Source organism: Pristiophorus japonicus, chromosome 12 (assembly GCF_044704955.1).
Source record: "Pristiophorus japonicus isolate sPriJap1 chromosome 12, sPriJap1.hap1, whole genome shotgun sequence".
NCBI classification, from domain to species: domain Eukaryota; kingdom Metazoa; phylum Chordata; class Chondrichthyes; family Pristiophoridae; genus Pristiophorus; species Pristiophorus japonicus.
In genome coordinates, this window is record NC_091988.1 from 147642664 (window position 1) to 147662804 (window position 20141).

The window sequence follows — 20141 nt, forward strand, 5'->3', positions numbered from 1 at the left end:
GTATTACGAGATAAAAAATGTGACACCAAGCAGCATATGTAGAAATTAGTGCAGGTGACCAAAAGCTTGGTCAAAGAGATATGTTTTAAGGAGCATCATGAAGGAGGAAAGAGAGATAGAGAGGCTTCAGCAGGGAGTTCCAGAGCTTGGGGCCGAGGTAACAGAAGGCATGGCTATCAATGGTTGAATGGATGCTCAAGAGGGCAGAATTAGGAGCGCAGACATCTCGAGGGGTTGTGGAACTGGAGGAGATTACAGAGACAGGAAGGGGCGAGACCATCGAGGGATTTGAAAATAAGGATGAGAATTTTGAAACTGCTTAACAATGTAGGTCAGCGAGCACGGGGGTGATGGGTGAGCGAGACTTGGTGTGAGTTAGGACACGGACAGCCGAGTTTTGGATCACCTCTAATTTATGTAGGGTCGAATGTGGGAGGCCAGCCAGGAGTGTGTTGGAATAGCCAAGTCTAGAGATAGCAGAGGCATGGATGAGGGTTTCAGCAGCTGATGAGCTGAGGCAAGGGTGGAGATGGGCGATGTTAGGGAGGTGAAAATAGGTGGTTTTAGTTATGCTGCGGATGTGTGGTTGAAAACTCATTTCAGGGTCAAATATGATACCAAGGTTGCCAACAGTCTGGTTCAGCTTCAGACAGGAGGTGGGGAGAGGGATGGAGTCAGCAGCTAGGAAACAGAGTTTATGGCGGGGACCGAAAACAATGGCTTCGGTCTTCCAAATATTCAACTGGAGAAAATTTCTGCTCATCCAGAAATGGATGTCGGACAAGCAATCTGACAATTTAGAGACTCTGGAGGGGTCGACAGAAATGGTAGTGAGGTAGAGCTGGGTGACATCAGCGTACATGTGGAAACTGACGCTGTGTTTTCAGATGATGTCGCCAAAGGGAAACATGTAGATGAGAAATAGGAGGGACCAAGGATAGATCCTTGGGGGACACCAGAGGCAACGATGCAGGGGTGGGAAGAGAAGCCGTTGCAGTTAATTATCTGGCTACGATTAGATAGATAAGAATGGAACCTGGCAAGTGCAGTCCCACCCAGCTGGACGACTGTGGAGAGGAGTAGGAGAAGGATAGAGTGGTCAACCATGACAAAGGCTGCAGACAAGTCAAGAAGGATGAGGATGGCATTGGTCAGTCACAAAATATATGTCATTTGTGACTTTGATGAGAGCCGTTTCGATACTGTGGCAGGCACGGAAACCAGATTGGAGGGATTCACATATGGAGTTCCAGGAAAGATGGGCACGGATTTGGGAGGCAACAACACGTTCAAGGACTTTGAAGAGGAAAGGGAGGTTGGAGAGGGAGTAGTAGCTTGCAAGGTCGGAGGGGTTGAGGGTTGATTTTTTAAGGTGAGGGGTGATGACAGCAGATTTGAGAGAACCATTATGGTGAGATAAAAAGGAGAAAGTTACAACTTTCATCTTCCCTGATTTTAAATTTTAGGTGAGAAGTTAAGTGTTTGGAATGAAGCCAATTTTCTGAAAAGGTTGCAATATGGGAATCATGATTGGTTTAGTGGTGAATCAGCAGTATGCTGAATCACAGGTGGCAGTTATTTTTTGCTTTTCTCATTGCTGATGTGCGAGAGTAGAATCAGATCTGATTTTGTTGCATTTATGTTTGATGCAAACAGAATGTACAGCTTTCAGTAACTGTAACAATATAGAGATTGAATCAGATTGGGGTCAGTAAGCATGGAACTATGAGGTGTCCGATATAGAGTATGCTATGTCAGACATCTCAAATCAGCTGCCATCCTGGGGCAATGGGGGAATAGCCCATCCCAAAAGCTCTACTGAAAATGTTCCCATTGAATACTAATGGCAACGATGCACTGCAGGAGATATCTATCTGCTCTGTTGTGAATTGATGCAACATTTTGGTATTCTTGAAGATAAAGGTAGTCAGTTCAGCAGGGTGGAAAAGATCAGTGAGTGTGGCATCAGAACAACATGGATTGCTTTCCCATGTTTACAGATCTAGCAAAATGACATGCAAGATGTTTTTGTTTTTACTATTTTAAATAGGTCTGAAAAGCATACCCTAGTATTCTTTCCCTTATTGAGTACTATTTAGTTTTATAGGGACCGAAATTCACAAGGACATAAGGCCTGCCCATTTCTCGGCGGTGCGTCGTTTAAAATCGCCGGAGTACCGCCAAGACCGAAGACTGCTAATTCGGTGAAAATGTTTTCGGCGATATGCGAGCGCTGTGAAGCGGGCGATATGCAGCATTATAGTCAATCAAGATCGACTTTCTTGTCGATGGACGGTATAGCACTGCATTGCGCATGCGCTAATTTTTTTTTGTGGCTGCTTTTACAGATCCTTTTACCCCGCAATTTCAGGGGTCGGGGTCACCTGCGCATGCGCAGAAGTTGAAGGAGAGAGAGAGATAGAGATAGAGATAGAGATAGAGAGAGAGAGAGAGAAGAGCAGCAAAATATTCGAGGGTCAGTTGTTTTCATCAGAGATTCCAGTCAAAATAATACAATATTATATTTTATAAATAAAAACTCATAAAAATATAAATATAATGGAAATGCTAAAAAAGAAGTCTTAAGCGCAGGAATACCGAGAAGGATGGGAGGTTGAGGGCGCCTGACTTTGACGAGACTAAGCTACCTGCCTTGCTGGCGAATATCACGGAGAGATACTCCAACCTAAAGAAGGGTGGTCGTGGAAAGCCCACCCCAAAGGAGTACAACAAAATGTGGGACGAGATCGGGGAGGCTGTCTCCTCCACAAGTACAATGGTAGGCACTGGAGAAAAGTATCGTAAGAGGTGGAACGACCTGGTGAGGTTAGCAAGCGTAAGTAATGATTTTATTTATGCATCCCCATGTGCCATGTACCATGTAAATGTAGGTTCAGTGTCACATAGATGATGTTATGTATCCCAAGGTTACGGCGATGTATTTGTGCATTTAGGCAATGACAAGAGGATCAACCCAGTGTTTTGATGTGTGTGTGATGTTAAATGGATTGAAGATTTTTACTTTCATTTACTTTACTTTCTGCAGAAGACGACATCTGCAATAGCAGCGGATCAGCGACACACAGGGGAGGACCCCCAACGCAAGAACCCTTGACGGAGATGGCGATCCGTGCCCTGTCGCTGGTCGGGGAAAGCAACCGTGCCAGAACCGGCATTGGAGCTGACCCACCCACACAGGATGGTCAGTTCAATACAATCCCCGGTCTGTGTTGCGGTCATGTAATGTAACTGTAATGTTGGCCTCATGTGATGTACTGCAATGTTGCGGGCGTGTAATGCAATGCATATGTATATATGTATTGTCTGTCTGCGATATATAGTGCAGTAATCCAGCAGTGGTTGATTTTTAAGTAAGACTGCGCTACGTGACTGTACTCATGTAACCCCGATCCCGCCCCTGGTGCCAAGCACTTGTAAATGTTGTTTTGTACTTCCAGACTCAGAAGATTCAGACCAGACCTCCGCAGAGACACCAGATGACAGACCCACTGCCTCCATCTCCGACGTCACCCAACCCTCTCCTGACTTCACCCCTGCCAGGAGGCGAGGAAGAGGAAGAGCAGCTCATCTTGGAGCCAGTGGAGGTGGGGGTGGAGACGGAGGAGAATAGAACAGTTACATCTGGACCAACTGGAACATCCTCCACTACCGACTCTATATTCAGGGGATTCTCCCATGCCTCCTCAGATTCTGCGGGACCAAGCGGTGCACAGCAAGGCACCCCTAGCGTTCCAGCACCTTTGCCGTAGCGATGGAGGTTGGTGCAGAAAAGGTCAGTTGCTGCAAGACAGATAGGCGCATACCATGACATGGTGCGTCTGTCACAGGCCAGCGTCAACATAGGCCGAGAGCTGCTCAAGGTCATGGCTACGACAGCCGGAAACATCACGGCGCTATCAGAACAACAGTCGGAGGATATGTTGTGTCTGATCACCGCAATGGAGCGAACCGCCAGCGCTATGCGGTAATCGACAGGACCAGGATATGGCCACAATCCCCCCTGTGCCATAGTAGTCAGGTCGACAACACCAGCAGCTTCCAGCCCTGAAGCCGTGCCTTCCGGATCACGAGCTTCTCTTGAGGGCCTATCATTGTGCTTGCAATGTCTCACCCCCAACGACAGCAACAGCACTCTGGGTGCATTGCTGCAACGTCAGATTGGTACCACTACGGGGCAGTGGGAAAGGGAAGGGCGGGAGTAAGAAAGGCCGGGGGGGGGGCGGGGGTGAGTCCGAAGGGTGGGGGAAGAACACAGTCGAGGTCGAGGGCAGTAAAGGGTGCTTTGTTGTAGTCAATTGTTCATTGTTAATTTAAAATAGTTGAAGTTTGATTTTTAAAAGTTTATTTCAAGTTATTACAGTTGTTCAAAGTTATGGTTATAAGTTTTACAAAGTTTTATAATTGTTCTATTTTTTTTACATTTTTATATAAACGTTTCAATTGAATTTAAGCACTCTTGTACAGTGTCAAACTTTTGGGGTGACAGTCATCAGGGTCCCACACATTGTATACAGAAAAAGATGAAACGCAGCTCTCCACATTCAAACAAAGTGTTCATTTATGAGCTGCTGATGTAACAATTTTGCAGTGCATATGCTCCGCGTGCACATGCTCCACGTGCACACCACTGTGGTGTTGGGGGGCGGGGGGCGGGGGGCGGTGGCATGGGTTCATCTGCAAGCTCCTCGTCATTCTCTTGCCCCTCATTTTCCTCTTCTTCCTCCTCCGTCTCCTGCACTCTCCCCTCAGGTGGTCTCAGTCCCCTGTGGCAATTCCTGTTCCAGCATGATTGTTAAATTATACAACATGCAGCACACCATTGCGAACTGAGCAACCTGCTCAGGGTAGCATTGCAGCCTGCCTCCAGAGTGGTCCAAGCATCGAAAGCGCTGCTTCAGCATTCCAATTGTCTTTTTGATAATATTACGTGTAGCTAGATAGTTCTTATTATATTGTTGCTCGGGTTCTGTGTGAGGGTTCCGCAGGGGGGGTCAAGAGCCAGGTGGCAAAACCGTATCCTTTGTTCCCCAGCATCCAGCATTTACCTTGTGGCTCAGACTTCAACAGGTCAGGCACAGTGCTCTCTCGCAAGATCTGCGCATCATGGATGCTCCCTGGAAAGTAGGCATTCATTGCCATTATGCGTGGTGTATGATCGCATACGAGCTGCACGTTGAGGGAGTGGAATCCCTTACGGTTTTGGTACACTTCCGTCTCCTGTAATGGTGCTCGCAGGGCAATATGAGTACAGTCAACAGCACCCTGCACCTTGGGGAAACCGGCAATGCATGCAAAACCCAAAGCCCTCTCACTCTGTGCCTCCCTGGTCATTGGGAAGTTTATAAATTCCATCCGGCGTGCATACAGTGCTTTGGTTACCTGTCGAAAGCAGCGATGAGGAGCGTGCTGAGAAATGGAGCATATGTCCCCAGAGGATGCCTAAAAAGAGCCGCATGCATAAAGGAAAGTGCCACAGTCACCTTCATCTCGACAGAGTGCGCAATAATGTTGGTGGTACTGGGCTGCAGGTCTGCCTTAATGAGCTGGCAAATCGCATTGATCACCTCTTTTTGGAAGCGCAGCCTTCGAACGCACTGTTGATCGGTCAGGTCCAAGTGTGAGTGCTTCTCCCTGAAAATCCTTTGGGGGTAAGGTCTTCTCCTCCTCCTCCTCCTCCTCCTCCTCCTCATCAGTCTGCGACCTCCTCCATTACCCTGATAATTCTGCTCAATAAACCTTCTCCCATCTGGATCCTGCATTAGACAAGTAGTCAGCAATACAGACTGAGATAGTACTGGCCCCATTCTTTTTAAATCTCCTCAAATAAATGATTTTTCAATGAAAAAAATATTAACTCAAATGCCTTTTATCTTAATAATGTACTCAGTACCAATAAAAATACCTTTCCCACTGTAAAGTCACTGTTCACCTCTGAAATACTGAGGTGCTGCTTTTACTGACGGTTTCCGATTTCAAAATGACGGCACCGAACACTACCGCCCACTTAAGATCGAGTAAAACCACCTTCTCCAGGACGGTATGCAGTTCTGGTGGTATGTCATGAAACTTGCACTTTTTGGGTGGTATGTGGGCGGTTCTACATGGCGGACGGTGTGCATACCGCTCAGCGGTATGTCAATGATGAATCTTCCGCCGAGCGGTATGTCGCCGTTTTTTGACTAAACTTGTATTTTTGGGCGGTAAGTCGATGAATTTCGGGCCCATAGTATTTACAGCACAGAAACAGTTATGCATATGAAGCATCATAAGTGTTCATGCTCAAGGAACAAGCTGTTTTAAAGATGATGAGGGAGGTTGTTCACTAGTTAGAAGGAGATAGTATCTTCAACCCTGGTAAGAAACAAATCCTTCCATGATTTGCATTAGTTTAACTCTATTACTATTAGTTCCTTGTCACTAACACATCCAAGGCACACAATTACTACGGTCTGTTTATCCTTTGGAATGGTAAATTGGATTTGAAGCGTTATGATCGATATCATCGGTTTGCTCTGCTTAGTGTAATGTTGCATTGTAGGAATGTGTGCGGTCCCTAACACAGCTGTGTTCAGTCTGGAAGAGTTTCTAAGCCTGATGGGACTATTTGGATATTTTACATTAAAATTCAGATTATCCTGAAGTTGCCTCATAACTCTTATTCCCAACCGGAGATCTTGACTGTCACTTCAATTAATTCTGTTCTTAGTGGGCAAGTTTTATCCAAATTTGGGATGCTTTATAATTTTTATGAGAGATTATAGTTGCAGCATTAGCGTAAGCCATCTCCTGCAGGAGGACTGGAAAGAGAAACTGTCAGGATCAGTCTCAGGTAATTGTGGAATGGTTAATCATAGTCCTTGAGAAATGGTGGTCCAGATCATTCAGCCAGCAGCATAAGGGGTGGGGGGGGGAGGGGAATTTGGAACTTGAATCCTAACTAAACAAAAAAGTATTGAAAAACAAACTTCTTTTAACCATCACAAACTCATTCTTTCCAAGGAATCAGCAATTTACAAATTCCTGTGAATCTAAAGACAAGCCAACAGCAATTAGCTTCTAATTATCCTCAAATTGTGCCTTAGATTTTGTGGTCTTAAATGGGCAGATCATTTCCACATTATCAAAATAATACCTTATGTAATACATGCTATAATATTCCTGTCATTACAAAAGTTATAAAAATGTTATAATAGTATTTTCTGACTTACCATGAGCAATGCCATAGGTAACTGAATATTAATATAAAATATAATTAAAAAAATATTTTGTCTTCATGGATTTCCTGTTCTTTTTTTCCTATTATATATTCTTATGTCCACTTTTATGATGGAAATGACTTATGTCAACTTTTGGCAAGGTGTAACTAGTGTGACAGTTTTATATAGGCAGTTATCATTATAATTGTCAACATAGGAATAATGGAAGAATAAAAAAGACAGAATGCATGTCCTCATCCCATTATTGCCATCTAACTCCAATTCACCTGAAGACTTACATTTATATGTACCTTTCATGTCCTCAGGACATCCCAAGCTAACAAAGTGTAGTCACTGTTGTCATGTAGGCAACAGCAATGAGATGAATGACTAGGTATTCTGTTTTGTTGGTGTGGAGTGAGGGATTAATGTTGGCCAGAACACTGGGAGATCTTCACTGCTCTTAAAATAGTCCTATGGGATTCACCCGAGATGATTTAACATCTCATCTAAAAGGCAGTGCCTCCAACCTTGCTGTATTCCCTCAATACTGTACTGAAATATCAGCCTCAGTTATGTGTTACAAGTCTCTGAAATGGGGCTTGAACCCACAATCTTCTGAATCAGTTATAAGAATGCAATCACTGACTTATACAAATGATAAAGTACGAAAAATTATTTACATGATTAATTGACAGAATTTTAACAAGGGGGTGGGAGGGATGAAAAGAGAGAGAACCCAATATGTAAACAACCACTTTGATAATGTTCACGTTTAGAATAATAGTTCAAATAACCATTCAATTTACACAAAAAACACATACATGAATGGTGCAACTTCATAAGCACATAAATTTAGGATTTAATATTTTATTTTTGCATCTGTACTCTGAATTTTCACAATTTAAGAAAACATTGGTATTTATATATTCCTTTATGATGTCTCTGAAGCTATCAAAGCTATGACAAATGAATTACTTTGAGTGTAATTACTATTATGTAGGCAAATGTGGAAACTATTTTCATAGATTTTCAAACTGGGGACTTTGGTCATTAGGAAATCTGTAAGGTTATCTGATTTCTTTCTGTCTGGGACTGGGCAAATCACAGGCACAGTGTACTGAAACTTCTGTATTTTTCCTGTATTTGTTACATACATAGAAACATAGAAAATAGGTGCAGGAGTAAGCCATTCGGCCCTTCGAGCCTGCACCGCCATTCAATGAGTTCATGGCTGAACATGCAACTTCAGTACCCCATTCCTGCTTTCTCGCCATACCCCTTGATCCCCCTAGTAGTAAGGACTACATCTAACTCCTTTTTGAATATATTTAGTGAATTGGCCTCAACAACTTTCTGTGGTAGAGAATTCCACAGGTTCACCACTCTCTGGGTGAAGAAGTTTCTCATCTCGGTCCTAAATGGCTTACCCCTTATCCTTAGACTGTGACCCCTGGTTCTGGACTTCCCCAACATTGGGAACATTCTTCCTGCATCTAACCTCTCTAAACCCATCAGAATTTTAAACATTTCTCTGAGATCCCCTCTCATTCTTCTGAACTCCACTGAATACAAGCCCAGTTGATCCAGTCTTTCTTGATGTCAGTCCCGCCATCCCGGGAACTTGTTGACTTATTTCTGTTGCTATTTACTGAGAAAAACATATCCTGCAATTATAGCATTGTTTTCCTTGGAGTTGCAAACAATGTCTTTCATAAGTCAGGACAAAGACATCTAGAAAAGTGTGTCAATAATTCCAGGGGGGGTCCCTGACATATTAATTTTGAAAACCATTGATGTACAGCAAATTCCCATAAAAAGCAATGAGATAATTAACCAATGGATCTGTTTTTTGTAGTGTTCATTTAGGGAAAAAAGTGTTGCTCAGGACAGTGGATGAACTCCCTGTTCTTGAGATAGTGCCATGAGATCTTTAACATACATATTAAACCAATAGAATAAGTAGATGGAGCCTCTGTTTAACATCTCATCGAAAGAACTGCATCTCCAACAACATAGCCCTTACTCAGTACTAGACTGAGGTCTTGGTCTAAATTAGATGAAGTGCTCAAATCCTGGCATGGGACTTGGACGCATAACTTTTTATTTCAGTGGTTAGGTTACCAACTAAACCAAGCAGACACTTTTGTACATTTTGAGCACAGCCTTTGGAAAAAGGATGCATTTAGCTATACTTTAAGTGCTTATTGGAAAAGAAAAGCAATTTATAGCCATCCGCTGATTTCACTAGTACAAAACCAGTAGGAAGCTACTTTAAAGCCAAATCTTTGCAGATTAAATTTATAATTTTTATTTGTGGATGGTTTTCATTGGCAATATCATACTAGCAGAGGCTGGATACTCTTTTCTCATGAAATTGCAAATATAAAAAAAAAAAGAGTGTATTTGAGGAACTGGCTGGCAGTGCAGTGGGTTAGTCACTAGCTTTCAATCATTGGGATCTGAGTTCAAATCCAGGCCTGACTAATGAGTTTAAAGCATCTTTTCTCTGTTGATTGTAAAGGTTTCTATGTGCGCATAAACCAAATACCTGTAGCGCTAACTCAGACTGTGGCAAATTAAAAACTGTAGCACTAGGGGTTTTGGCTGCAGCACATAGTTGGACCAGAGCACAGGAAGTCATACTCTGGCATTACTGGCCTGGGAGTGTTCAATGCTAAAACAACTTGCATTTATATAGTGCCTTTACCATAGTGAAACGTCCCAAGGTGCTTTAACAGGATCACTGACAATTGAAGATTTTCCAGCACTAATATTATCTTAGAGTACAAAGATATTTTTTTTAAAAAGGATCAAGTGGAAACATTTTTAAAAGCCAGTAGACTTTAATGTTGTGGCAATACCTTTATTGTGTGATACAGTTCTCACAGCAAGGGACAGACCTGCAACTACTAGTACTCCACCTTAATGTTATTCAGCTCAAAATGCTCTCTTCGGACACAAACCATATTTGAAAGGGCAAAATCTAGACTAAGGGCATCAAGGGATATGGAGGAAAGACAGAAAAATGCAATTGAAGTACAGATCAGCCATGATCTAAATGAATGGTAGGACAGACTCAAATGTATTACGGCCTACTCCATTTCTATGATACTTTGCATATCAAGTATAGAAATGTCATACAGCAGTCATTGCACTTTATTAAAGTCCTAGTGACAACACCAAACCACTGATCATAAATTCTTTTGAAAATACTAAGGGAAGACTTTCAGAATGTTTATATACAAATATTTTTAAATATTACTGAAGAAAATCAAAATACAAGTCATGTACACATATGTTGAGGTCATATAGTTTCAACAATTTTTAAGTCCTCCATTTCTTTCATAACAATCCTGTTGAACAACTTAAGGGGAATAATCCAAAAACCGACTTCCTATGCTTACTTTCACAGCTGAGAAAATATACATCACGTGGTACGGTTGATGGGAAGTTTGCTCTTTGCATCTCTGTCTAGAAAACATTTTATGGATGTATCAAGCATAACTCATTTAGAGCTAGACTCTCAAATAAAAATGCAACCTATTTTGATGTATGTCAGTCTGAGAAATAAACATTGCTTCATGTTTTTCAATGGACTTGCAATCGGTCAACCTTTGATCACAAACAAGAAAACGGAATAAGGAAACCCAATTACCCCATCAAGTCTGTTCCTTCCAAACACCACATACAAACCACTCTGTCATGGATCCTACCAACCCATTTAGGGGACATTTGCCAATCGGCGATCTTTGGGAGATGAGCATTTAAGGCACAGAAAATTTACTCCGAAAGGTTCTGCAAATCATCTCCCTTCCTCGCACTAAAAGTAAATCAACCAATGCTTTGCGGTAGAGTGCTTGACTAACCTTACAGCATATAGTTTCCACTTCTGGCCATTTGACTTCCTTGACTTTTCCAAGATCACATAAAAAGAAATCCCATTAATATCAGCCAGCGTCCAATAGAGAAAACATTAGTTGGACATTGTGGAGGGGACCCAGCTCAGAAAGATCTTGGTTGCAGGATCACGCAACACTCAGGGACCTTTCTCTCCCAATCGGCCTGCTGTCCTTTTGCAGCATCTTCTGGTTTTATTTTGAGGCAACAGCTGTCCGTCTCCCTCTCCGACTGGGCGCTCTCCAATCTGCATTTACTCTCAACGGTGCCGGGGCCTGGGGAGAGAGGGCGATCCTGGAGGCCCCCCAGCCCGGACCTCCAGGGTCGCCCTCTCTCCCCATCCCCCTTCCCCTTCCCCAGGCCTAGGCCTAGGCCCCGTCACCCGCACCCTGTTTCCCGGGAGTGGGGGCCCTGTCGCCCCGCTGGGCCCTGGTTAAAGCTTGCCGCCCTCCCGCCCGCTCGCTGCGGAAAGCCGGGTACCTTTCCTCGAAGTATCGGACCAGCAGCCAGACGATGAGCGGCAGATTGTCCCTCTCGTTGTAGGTGGGCAGCAGCACCGAGTACTTGTCGGCCCACCGCCGCTCGGCGCCCTCCCCGCTTGCCATGTTGGAGGTTCCGGCAGGAAACTGGTGCCTCGCCTGAAACAAGCCCTCCAGCAGTTGGAGGAGGAACTAAACTGTCCCGCCTGGCAGCCCGAGCTCAGGGTGTGTGTGTGTGTCAGCTCACACACAGCAGGCTGCACCAAGGTGCAGGAGCAGACAGACGTACAATAATACAGCAGCTAATATAGCGCAGGTCTCAGGAACTTCAACTAGCACAAATAGAATTGTTTTTAACTGCTTTCCATACAGCTTTTGACTGACAAAAAAAAACAAGTGCCCATGAGGAGGCTCGCCTCTGAGAATCCTACACTAATGGGAGAGTTTTCAGCCGCTGAATACTGTGGTCAGGAAAGCTCACAGGAACAAGAGTTCCTGTCTACAAGTATGCAGCTACTACAATCACTCTCATACCACCCAACAGCACTGGATAAAAGCAGTGCTGAGGGGAGAAGGAGGAAAAAGAATGTAATTTACAGCATAGATACAGGTCATTTGGTCTATGCTGATGTTTATGCTGCACATGAGCCTTCTCCCACCCTACTTCATCTCATCAAACCTTAAACAGGGCATTCCTTTCTGCTTTATTTCCTTGTCTAGCTTCCCCTTAAATGCATCTCTGCTCTTCACCTGAACTACTCCATGTGGTAGCAAGTTTCACATTATAACCACTAACCATTCTAAACAAATTTCTCCTGAATGATTTATTGGTGACTATCTTATATTTATGATCCTTATTTTCAACTCCCTCACAAGTGGAAAGACCTTCTCTATGCCTACCCTATCATAATTTTAAAGCCCTCGATCAGTTCTCAGGTCATCCCTCTGCCTTCTCTTTTCGAGAGAAAAAGAGCCCCAGCCAGTTCAATGTTTCCTGATAGTTATAACCTCTCAGTTCTGGCATCATCTTTGTAAATCATTTTTGCACCTCTCCAGTGTCTCTATATCCTTTTTTTAAAAATGAAGACCAGAACTGTACATAGAAACATAGAAACATAGAAAATAGGTGCAGGAGTAGGCCATTCGGCCCTTCTAGCCTGCACCGCCATTCAATGAGTTCATGGCTGAACATTCAACTTCAGTACCCCATTCCTGCTTTCTCGCCATACCCCTTGATCCCCCTAGTAGTAAGGACCTCATCTAACTCCTTTTTGAATATATTTAGTGAATTGGCCTCAACAACTTTCTGTGGTAGAGAATTCCACAGGTTCACCACTCTCTGGGTGAAGAAGTTCCTCCGCATCTCGGTCCTAAATGGCTTACCCCTTATCCTTAGACTGTGACCTCTGGTTCTGGACTTCCCCAACATTGGGAACATTCTTCCTGCATCTAACCTGTCTAACCCCGTCAGAATTTTTAATATTTCTATGAGGTCCCCTCTCATTCTTCTGAACTCCAGTGAATACAAGCCCAGTTGATCCAGTCTTTCTTGATAGGTCAGTCCCGCCATCCCGGGAATCAGTCTGGTGAACCTTCGCTGCACTCCCTCAATAGCAAGAATGTCCTTCCTCAGGTTAGGAGACCAAAACTGTACACAATACTCCAGGTGTGGCCTCACCAATGCCCTGTACAACTGTAGCAACACCTCCCTGCCCCTGTACTCAAATCCCCTTGCTATGAAGGCCAACATGCCATTTGCTTTCTTAACCGCCTGCTGCACCTGCATGCCAACCTTCAATGACTGATGTACCATGACACCCAGGTCTCTTTGCACCTCCCCTTTTCCTAATCTGTCACCATTCAGATAATAGTCTGTCTCTCTGTTTTTACCACCAAAGTGGATAACCTCACATTTATCCACATTATACTTCATCTGCCATGCATTTGTCCACTCACCTAACCTATCCAAGTCGCTCTGCAGCCTCACAGCATCCTCCTCGCAGCTCACACTGCCACCCAACTTAGTGTCATCCGCAAATTTGGAGATACTACATTTAATCCCCTCATCTAAATCATTAATGTACAGTGTAAACAGCTGGGGCCCCTGCACAGAACCTTGCGGTACCCCACTAGTCACTGCCTGCCATTCTGAAAAGTACCCATTTACTCCTACTGTCTGACAACCAGTTCTCAATCCACGTCAGCACACTACCCCCAATCCCATGTGCTTTAACTTTGCACATCAATCTCTTGTGTGGGACCTTGTCGAAAGCCTTCTGAAAGTCCAAATATACCACATCAACTGGTTCTCCCTTGTCCACTCTACTGGAAACATCCTCAAAAAATTCCAGAAGATTTATCAAGCATGATTTCCCTTTCACAAATCCATGCTGACTTGGACCTATCATGTCACCTCTTTCCAAATGCACTGCTATGACATCCTTAATAATTGATTCCATCATTTTACCCACTACCGATGTCAGGCTGACCGGTCTATAATTCCCTGTTTTCTCTCTCCCTCCTTTTTTAAAAAGTGGGGTTACATTGGCTACCCTCCACTCGATAGGAACTGATCCAGAGTCAATGGAATGTTGGAAAATGACTGTCAATGCATCCACTATTTCCAAGGCCACCTCCTTAAGTACTCTGGGATGCAGTCCATCAGGCCCTGGGGATTTATCGGCCTTCAATCCCATCAATTTCCCCAACACAATTTCCCGGCTAATAAGGATTTCCCTCAGTTCCTCCTCCTTACTAGACCCCCCGACCCCTTTTATAACCGGAAGGTTGTTTGTGTCCTCCTTCGTGAATACCGAACCAAAGTACTTGTTCAATTGGTCCGCCATTTGTTTGTTCCCCGTTATGACTTCCCCTGATTCTGACTGCAGGGGACCTACGTTTGTCTTTACTAATCTTTTTCTCTTTACACAGTACTCTTAAATATACTTCATAGCTTGTTCCATTCTTACGAGAGCCAGCACAGAAACTGACACCCTGGATGATTATAGAGCTAGAAGGATCTGAACAGGGTGAATCAGAGACCGCAGGTAAGCAGGAGCAAGGTTTAATGGAAAGGACAGAGGTGGCAATTTAGGAGCCCAGCCTTCTGAAAATTCTCCCATTAACATGGGAATCTCAGAGGAAAGGAGAGGAGAGGAGAGGGACCTGATCTGAATAGAATCATAGAATGGTTACTGTTATGTATGCAATAAAGGTTCAAACTGAGTACTGTTTAACTATTTGGGCCCAAAGTGGCTGACTCTCAAAAGGCAGGCCTTTTATACCAGAGCAGCACCATGTGCGTGCTGCTCAGTGGCCTCCAACAATGACACCATCTGGTGGCTACAAACAGCATGTACATACATGACAATACCCCCTCTGAGATCTTATTACAGTCTTTCACAGGTTGAGACGGTCCGGTGCTTTGCGCTCCAGGGTTGACCATCTCAGTTCGATTCCAGCCTTGGATGAGTGTGCGGGGTCAGTTGTGGCGATGGCTGGATGACTGACTTATTGGGGGTGGCAGTGGCCATGTCAGGAATTCCAAGTCCATTTTTATTGAACAGATCCGTGATTGAAATTCCGGGTTCACTGATGACCCTTAAGTCCTCTGAAGACTGCGGGTAGGTTGGTTGGTCTTCGATGGTTTCTTCGTCCGACTGTTCTGGTTCGTCTGTGTGCCTCAGCTTTGTCTGGTCCATGTGTTTCCTGCAAGTTTGCCCATTCTTGAGCTTAATAACGAATACGCTGTTGCCCTCCTTGGCCATGACCATACCAGCGATCCATTTGGGACCCTGACTGTAGTTCAACACATATACAGGATCATTATCAGAAATCTCGCGTGACACAGTTGCGCGATTGTGGTACCCTTGTTGACTTTGTTTTCTGTATTCAACATGATTATTTAAATCTGGGTGTACCAGAGATAGCTTGGTCATGAGTTTTCATCATGAGTTCAACAGGCGAGACCCCTGTGAGTGTGTCGGGTCTTGTCCTGTAACTCAGCAGTTTGCAGGACAAGCGGGTCTGCAGTGACCCTTGGGTTACTCTCCTCATGCTTTGCTTAATAATTTGTACTGCACGTTCAGCTTGCCCGTTAGATGCAGGCTTGAACGGTGCTGACCTTACATGTTTTATGCCATTAAGTTTCACAAACTCCTGAAACTCCTGGCTGGTGAAGAACGACCCATTGTCACACACTACTATGTCAGGCAGACCATGTGTCGCAAACATGACATTGAGATTCTCTATGGGTGTCGTGGACATGCTGGATGACATGATTATGCATTCTATCCACTTCGAATAAGCGTTCACCACCACTAAAAACATCTTGCCCAGGAAGGGACCTGCAAAATCTACATGGATCCTGGACCAAGGTTTGGATGGTCATGACCACAGACTCAGCGGAGATTTCGCCGGTGCTTTGCTGAGCTGCATGCAAGTGTTGCACTGATGCACGCATACTTCCAGCTCAGAATCAATTCCTGGCCACTATATATGGGACCTGGTGATGGCCTTCATCATCACTATACCCGGATGTGTGCTGTGTAACTCATGCATGAACTTCTCTCTCCCTTTCTTGGGCATTACAATGTGATTGCCCCATAATATGCAAGCTGCTTGAATAGACAGTTCATCCTTGCGACAAATATATGGTTTGGCCTCCTCGCACATTTGCTTAGGTATAGCAGACCAATCCCCTTTAAGGATGCAACCCTTTACCACCGATAAAATCGGGTCCTGGCTGGTCCAGGTCTTAACTTGTTGCGCCATGACAGGAGTTCCTTCACTCTCAAAAGCATCCATGATTAACATTAGATCCGCCGGTTGTGGCGTTTCCACCTCCAGTGTGGGTAACGGCAACCAGCTCAAAGTGTCGGCACGTATCTCTGTGCCAGGTCTGTGGCGAATGACATAATCATAGGCAGATAATGTCGGCACCCACCTTTGGATGCGGGATGATGCATTGATATTGATACCTTTGCTCTCGGAAAACAATGAAATGAGCAGCTTGTGATCTGTCTCTAATTCGAACCTCAGATTGAACAGATATTGATGCATCTTTTTAACACCGTACACACACGCTAAAGCTTCTTTTTCTACCATGCTGTAGGCTCTTTCCGCTTTAGACAAACTTTTGGATGCATACGCGACAGCTTGAAGTTTCCCCGACTCATTGGCTTGTTGGAGTACGCAACCAATTCCATGTGATGATGCGTCACAGGCCAAAACTAAACATTTACATGGGTCATAATGTACCAGCAGCTTGTTCGAGCAAAGCAGATTGGTGGCTTTCTCGAAAGCTCTGTCTTGCGATACGCCCCACACCCAGTTGTCGCCTTTTCTCAATAGCATGTGCAGTGGTTCTAGTAAGGTGCTAAATTTAGGTTGGAAGTTGCCAAAGTAGTTGAGTAGACCCAGGAGCAAATGCAGCTCCATCACATTCTACGGCTTGGGTGAATTCTTGATGGCCTTGGTTTTCAAGTCAGTAGGTCTGATGCCATCAGCAGCGATTTTCCTCCCGAGGAACTCGACCTCCGGTGCCAAGAAGATGCACTTCGAGCATTTCAGTCTGAGTCCCACTCTATCCAAATGCAGTAGAACCTCTTCCAGGTTGTTCAGATGTTCCTTGGAGACACGACCGGTGATCAGGATGTCATCTTGGAACACGACGGTTCTGGGAACGGACTTCAGTAGACTTTCCATATTCCTCTGAAATACTGCTGCAGCTGAGCGAATTCCAAAAGAGCACCTACTGTGTTCCTAACACAGATGAGGCTGCGCACAGGGAGGTTAAAGTAACATTGACCTCAGTCTTTAAAGGCACACCAGAGTGAGGAACAGGCCTTAGGGGCTGGCTTATATACAGTGCTCCCAAGGGATGCTGGGATCCCTTGGGACTTCAGGGGATGAGACCCCTGGTGGCGAAACATGGGAGTGCATGCTTTACAGCTACACAACATCACTTGCATTTCAATGGAGATGCTGGCCCAGCTCCCATGCAGTACACAGTTTTTTTTACTTGGGACAGCAGAGGATCTTGGCTGGTCCAAGTCCTAATCTGGCGGGCCGTGACAGGTGATTTATCAATTTCAAATGCTTCCATGACCATCAACAAGTCTGTGGGCTGCGCCACCATCAACAAGTTTGCAGGCTGCGCCATTTCCATTCCCGTGGTGGGCAATGCTAGCCGACTGAGAGCATCTGCACAGTTCTGGGTGCCTGGCCTGTGGCGGATGGTATAGTTATACACTGGTAGCGCGAGTGCCCACCTTTGAATGCGGGCTGAGGCATTAGTATTTATCCCCTTGTTTTCAACGAACAGGGATGCGAGGGGCTTGTGATCGGTTTTCAGCTCAAATTTGAGGCCAAACAGGTGCTGATGCATTTTCTTTACCCCGAACACACACGCTAATGCCTCTTTCTCAATCATGCTGTAGGCCCTCTCGGCCTTAGTCAAGCTCCTGGAAGCATAGGCGACAGGCTGCAACTTCCCCGCAACGTTAGCTTGTTGTAATACACACCCGACTCCATACGACGATGCGTCACATGCTAGCACAAGTATTTTACACGGGTTATACAATACAAGCAGCTTGTTGGACCATAAAATGTTTCTGGCTTTCTCAAAAGCAATTACTTGTTTTTTTTCCCCATACCCAGTTCTCACCTTTGCGCAATAACACATGTAGGGGCTCTAAAAGGGTGTTTAACCCCGGTAGGAAGTTACCAAAATAGTTGAGGAGTCCCAGGAACGACCGCAGCTCCGTGACGATATGATAGCCTCTGTCTTGGCACCTGTGGGCCGAATGCCGTCCGCCGCGATCTTTCTCCCCAAAAACTCCACTTCTGTTACCATGGAGACGCATTTCAACCTCTTCAGCCGCAGCCCTATGCGATCCAGTTGCTGGAGGACCTCCTCCAGGTTTTGTAGGTGCTCGGCAGTGTCCCGACCCGTGACCAATATGTCGTCCTGAAAGACCACCGTGTGTGGTACCGACTTGAGTGGTTCTCCATGTTTCTCTGGAAGATCGCTGCAGCCGACCGAATTCCAAATGGTCATCTGTTGTAGATGAATAGTCCCTTGTGCGTGTTGATGCAGGTGAGGCCCTTCGAAGATTCCTCCAGCTCCTGCGTCATGTAGGCCGAAGTCAGGTCGAGCTTGGTGAACGTCTTGCCTCCTGCCAGCGTCGCAAATAGGTCGTCTGCCTTAGGTAGCAGGTATTGGTCCTGTAGCGAGAATAGATTAAGAGTTACTTTATAATCGTCGCAAATCCTGACCGTGCCATCACTTTTGAATACTGGAACAATCGGGCTGGCCCACTTGCTGAATTCCACTGGGGAGATGATGCCCTCGCGTTGCAGCCTTTCCAGCTCGATTTCCACTCTCTCCCTCATCATGTGAGGTACCGCTCCCATCTTGTGGTGAATGGGTCATGCCTCTGGGACCAAGTGGATCCGTACCTTCGCCCTGGAAAAGATTCCAATGCATGGCTCAAAAAGGGAAGGAAATTTGTTAAGAACCTGGGTACATGAGGCTTCATCGACATGTGATAGCGCTCGGATGTCATCCCAGTTCCAGCGGATTTTGCCCAACCAGCTCCTTCCAAGCAGTGTGGGGCCATCGCCAGGGACAATCCAGAGTGGCAGTTCGTGCACTGTGCCCTCGTAGGTGACCTTGACCATGGCGCTGCCCAGGACAGTGATAAGCTCTTTGGTATACGTTCTCAGTTTCATGTGGATGGGGCTCAGGGCTGGTCTGAATGCCTTGTTGCACCACAGTCTCTCAAACATCTTTTTACTCATGATGGATTGGCTAGCGCCAGTGTCCAGTTCCATGGCTACGGGTAAGCCATTCAATTTTACGTTTAGCATTATATCGAAAATGTGTGCACCCCGTGTACTTCAGCATCTGCCTCCTCTCTCTGAGGCTCGAAATTGCTTTGATCCACCATGGACCGATCTTCCACTGCTACCTGGTGGTTAGCTGGTTTTGCAGAGCTTGCAGCTCATTTGCAAGCTCGTTGGAGGTGCCCCATTGTTCCACAGCTCTTGCAAACATACCTTTTGAAGCGGCATGAATAGGCTGAATGGAAGCCTCCACAACGCCAGCAAGGTGTGAATTGCCTTGCATTCATCCTTTTTTGGGGACTCTGAGTCATCTGGGTCACCTGAGGCCTGCTGGCAGTTGCAGACTTGTGGGTTCTGCCCTGTACATTTCTGCTCACAAACACAGTTCCAGTTAATTTACGAACATTGCAAGCACTTGTGTGCTGAGAGATTTGTTTGGTGTTATCACTGGTGGACATAAACGCCTGTGCTATCGCAATGGTCTCGACAGTCAAACGTTTTCGTAGAATGGTCTTGTGGCCAATGCCCAGTACAAAAAAGTCTCTGATCATTTGCTCCACGTAGCCATCAAACTCACATTGTCCTGCAAGTCGCCTTAGCTCGGCGACGTAGCTCGCACTTCCTGACCTTCAGATCGCTGGCACGTGTAGAACCGATACCTCGCCATCAGCTCTCAGGTTAAGATGCTCCTGAACCA

The 20141-nt window shown here is 45.3% G+C and overlaps 1 protein-coding gene across 2 annotated transcripts in view; it reads right to left on the reverse strand.

The window, feature by feature from the left end:
- The window catches only part of dpm1 (dolichyl-phosphate mannosyltransferase subunit 1, catalytic), a 75463-nt gene extending 63528 nt beyond the window's left edge, over positions 1-11935 (reverse strand). Inside the window, exon 1 of one of the 2 annotated variants that reach the window (XM_070896035.1) lies at positions 11598-11935. In XM_070896035.1, coding sequence (XP_070752136.1) covers positions 11598-11722 — 125 coding nt within the window. In that variant the 5' untranslated portion in view covers positions 11723-11935. The remainder of the gene's footprint in view (positions 1-11597) is intronic. The other variant, XM_070896034.1, reaches the window with a different exon arrangement.
- Positions 11936-20141: the final 8206 nt, after the last annotated feature.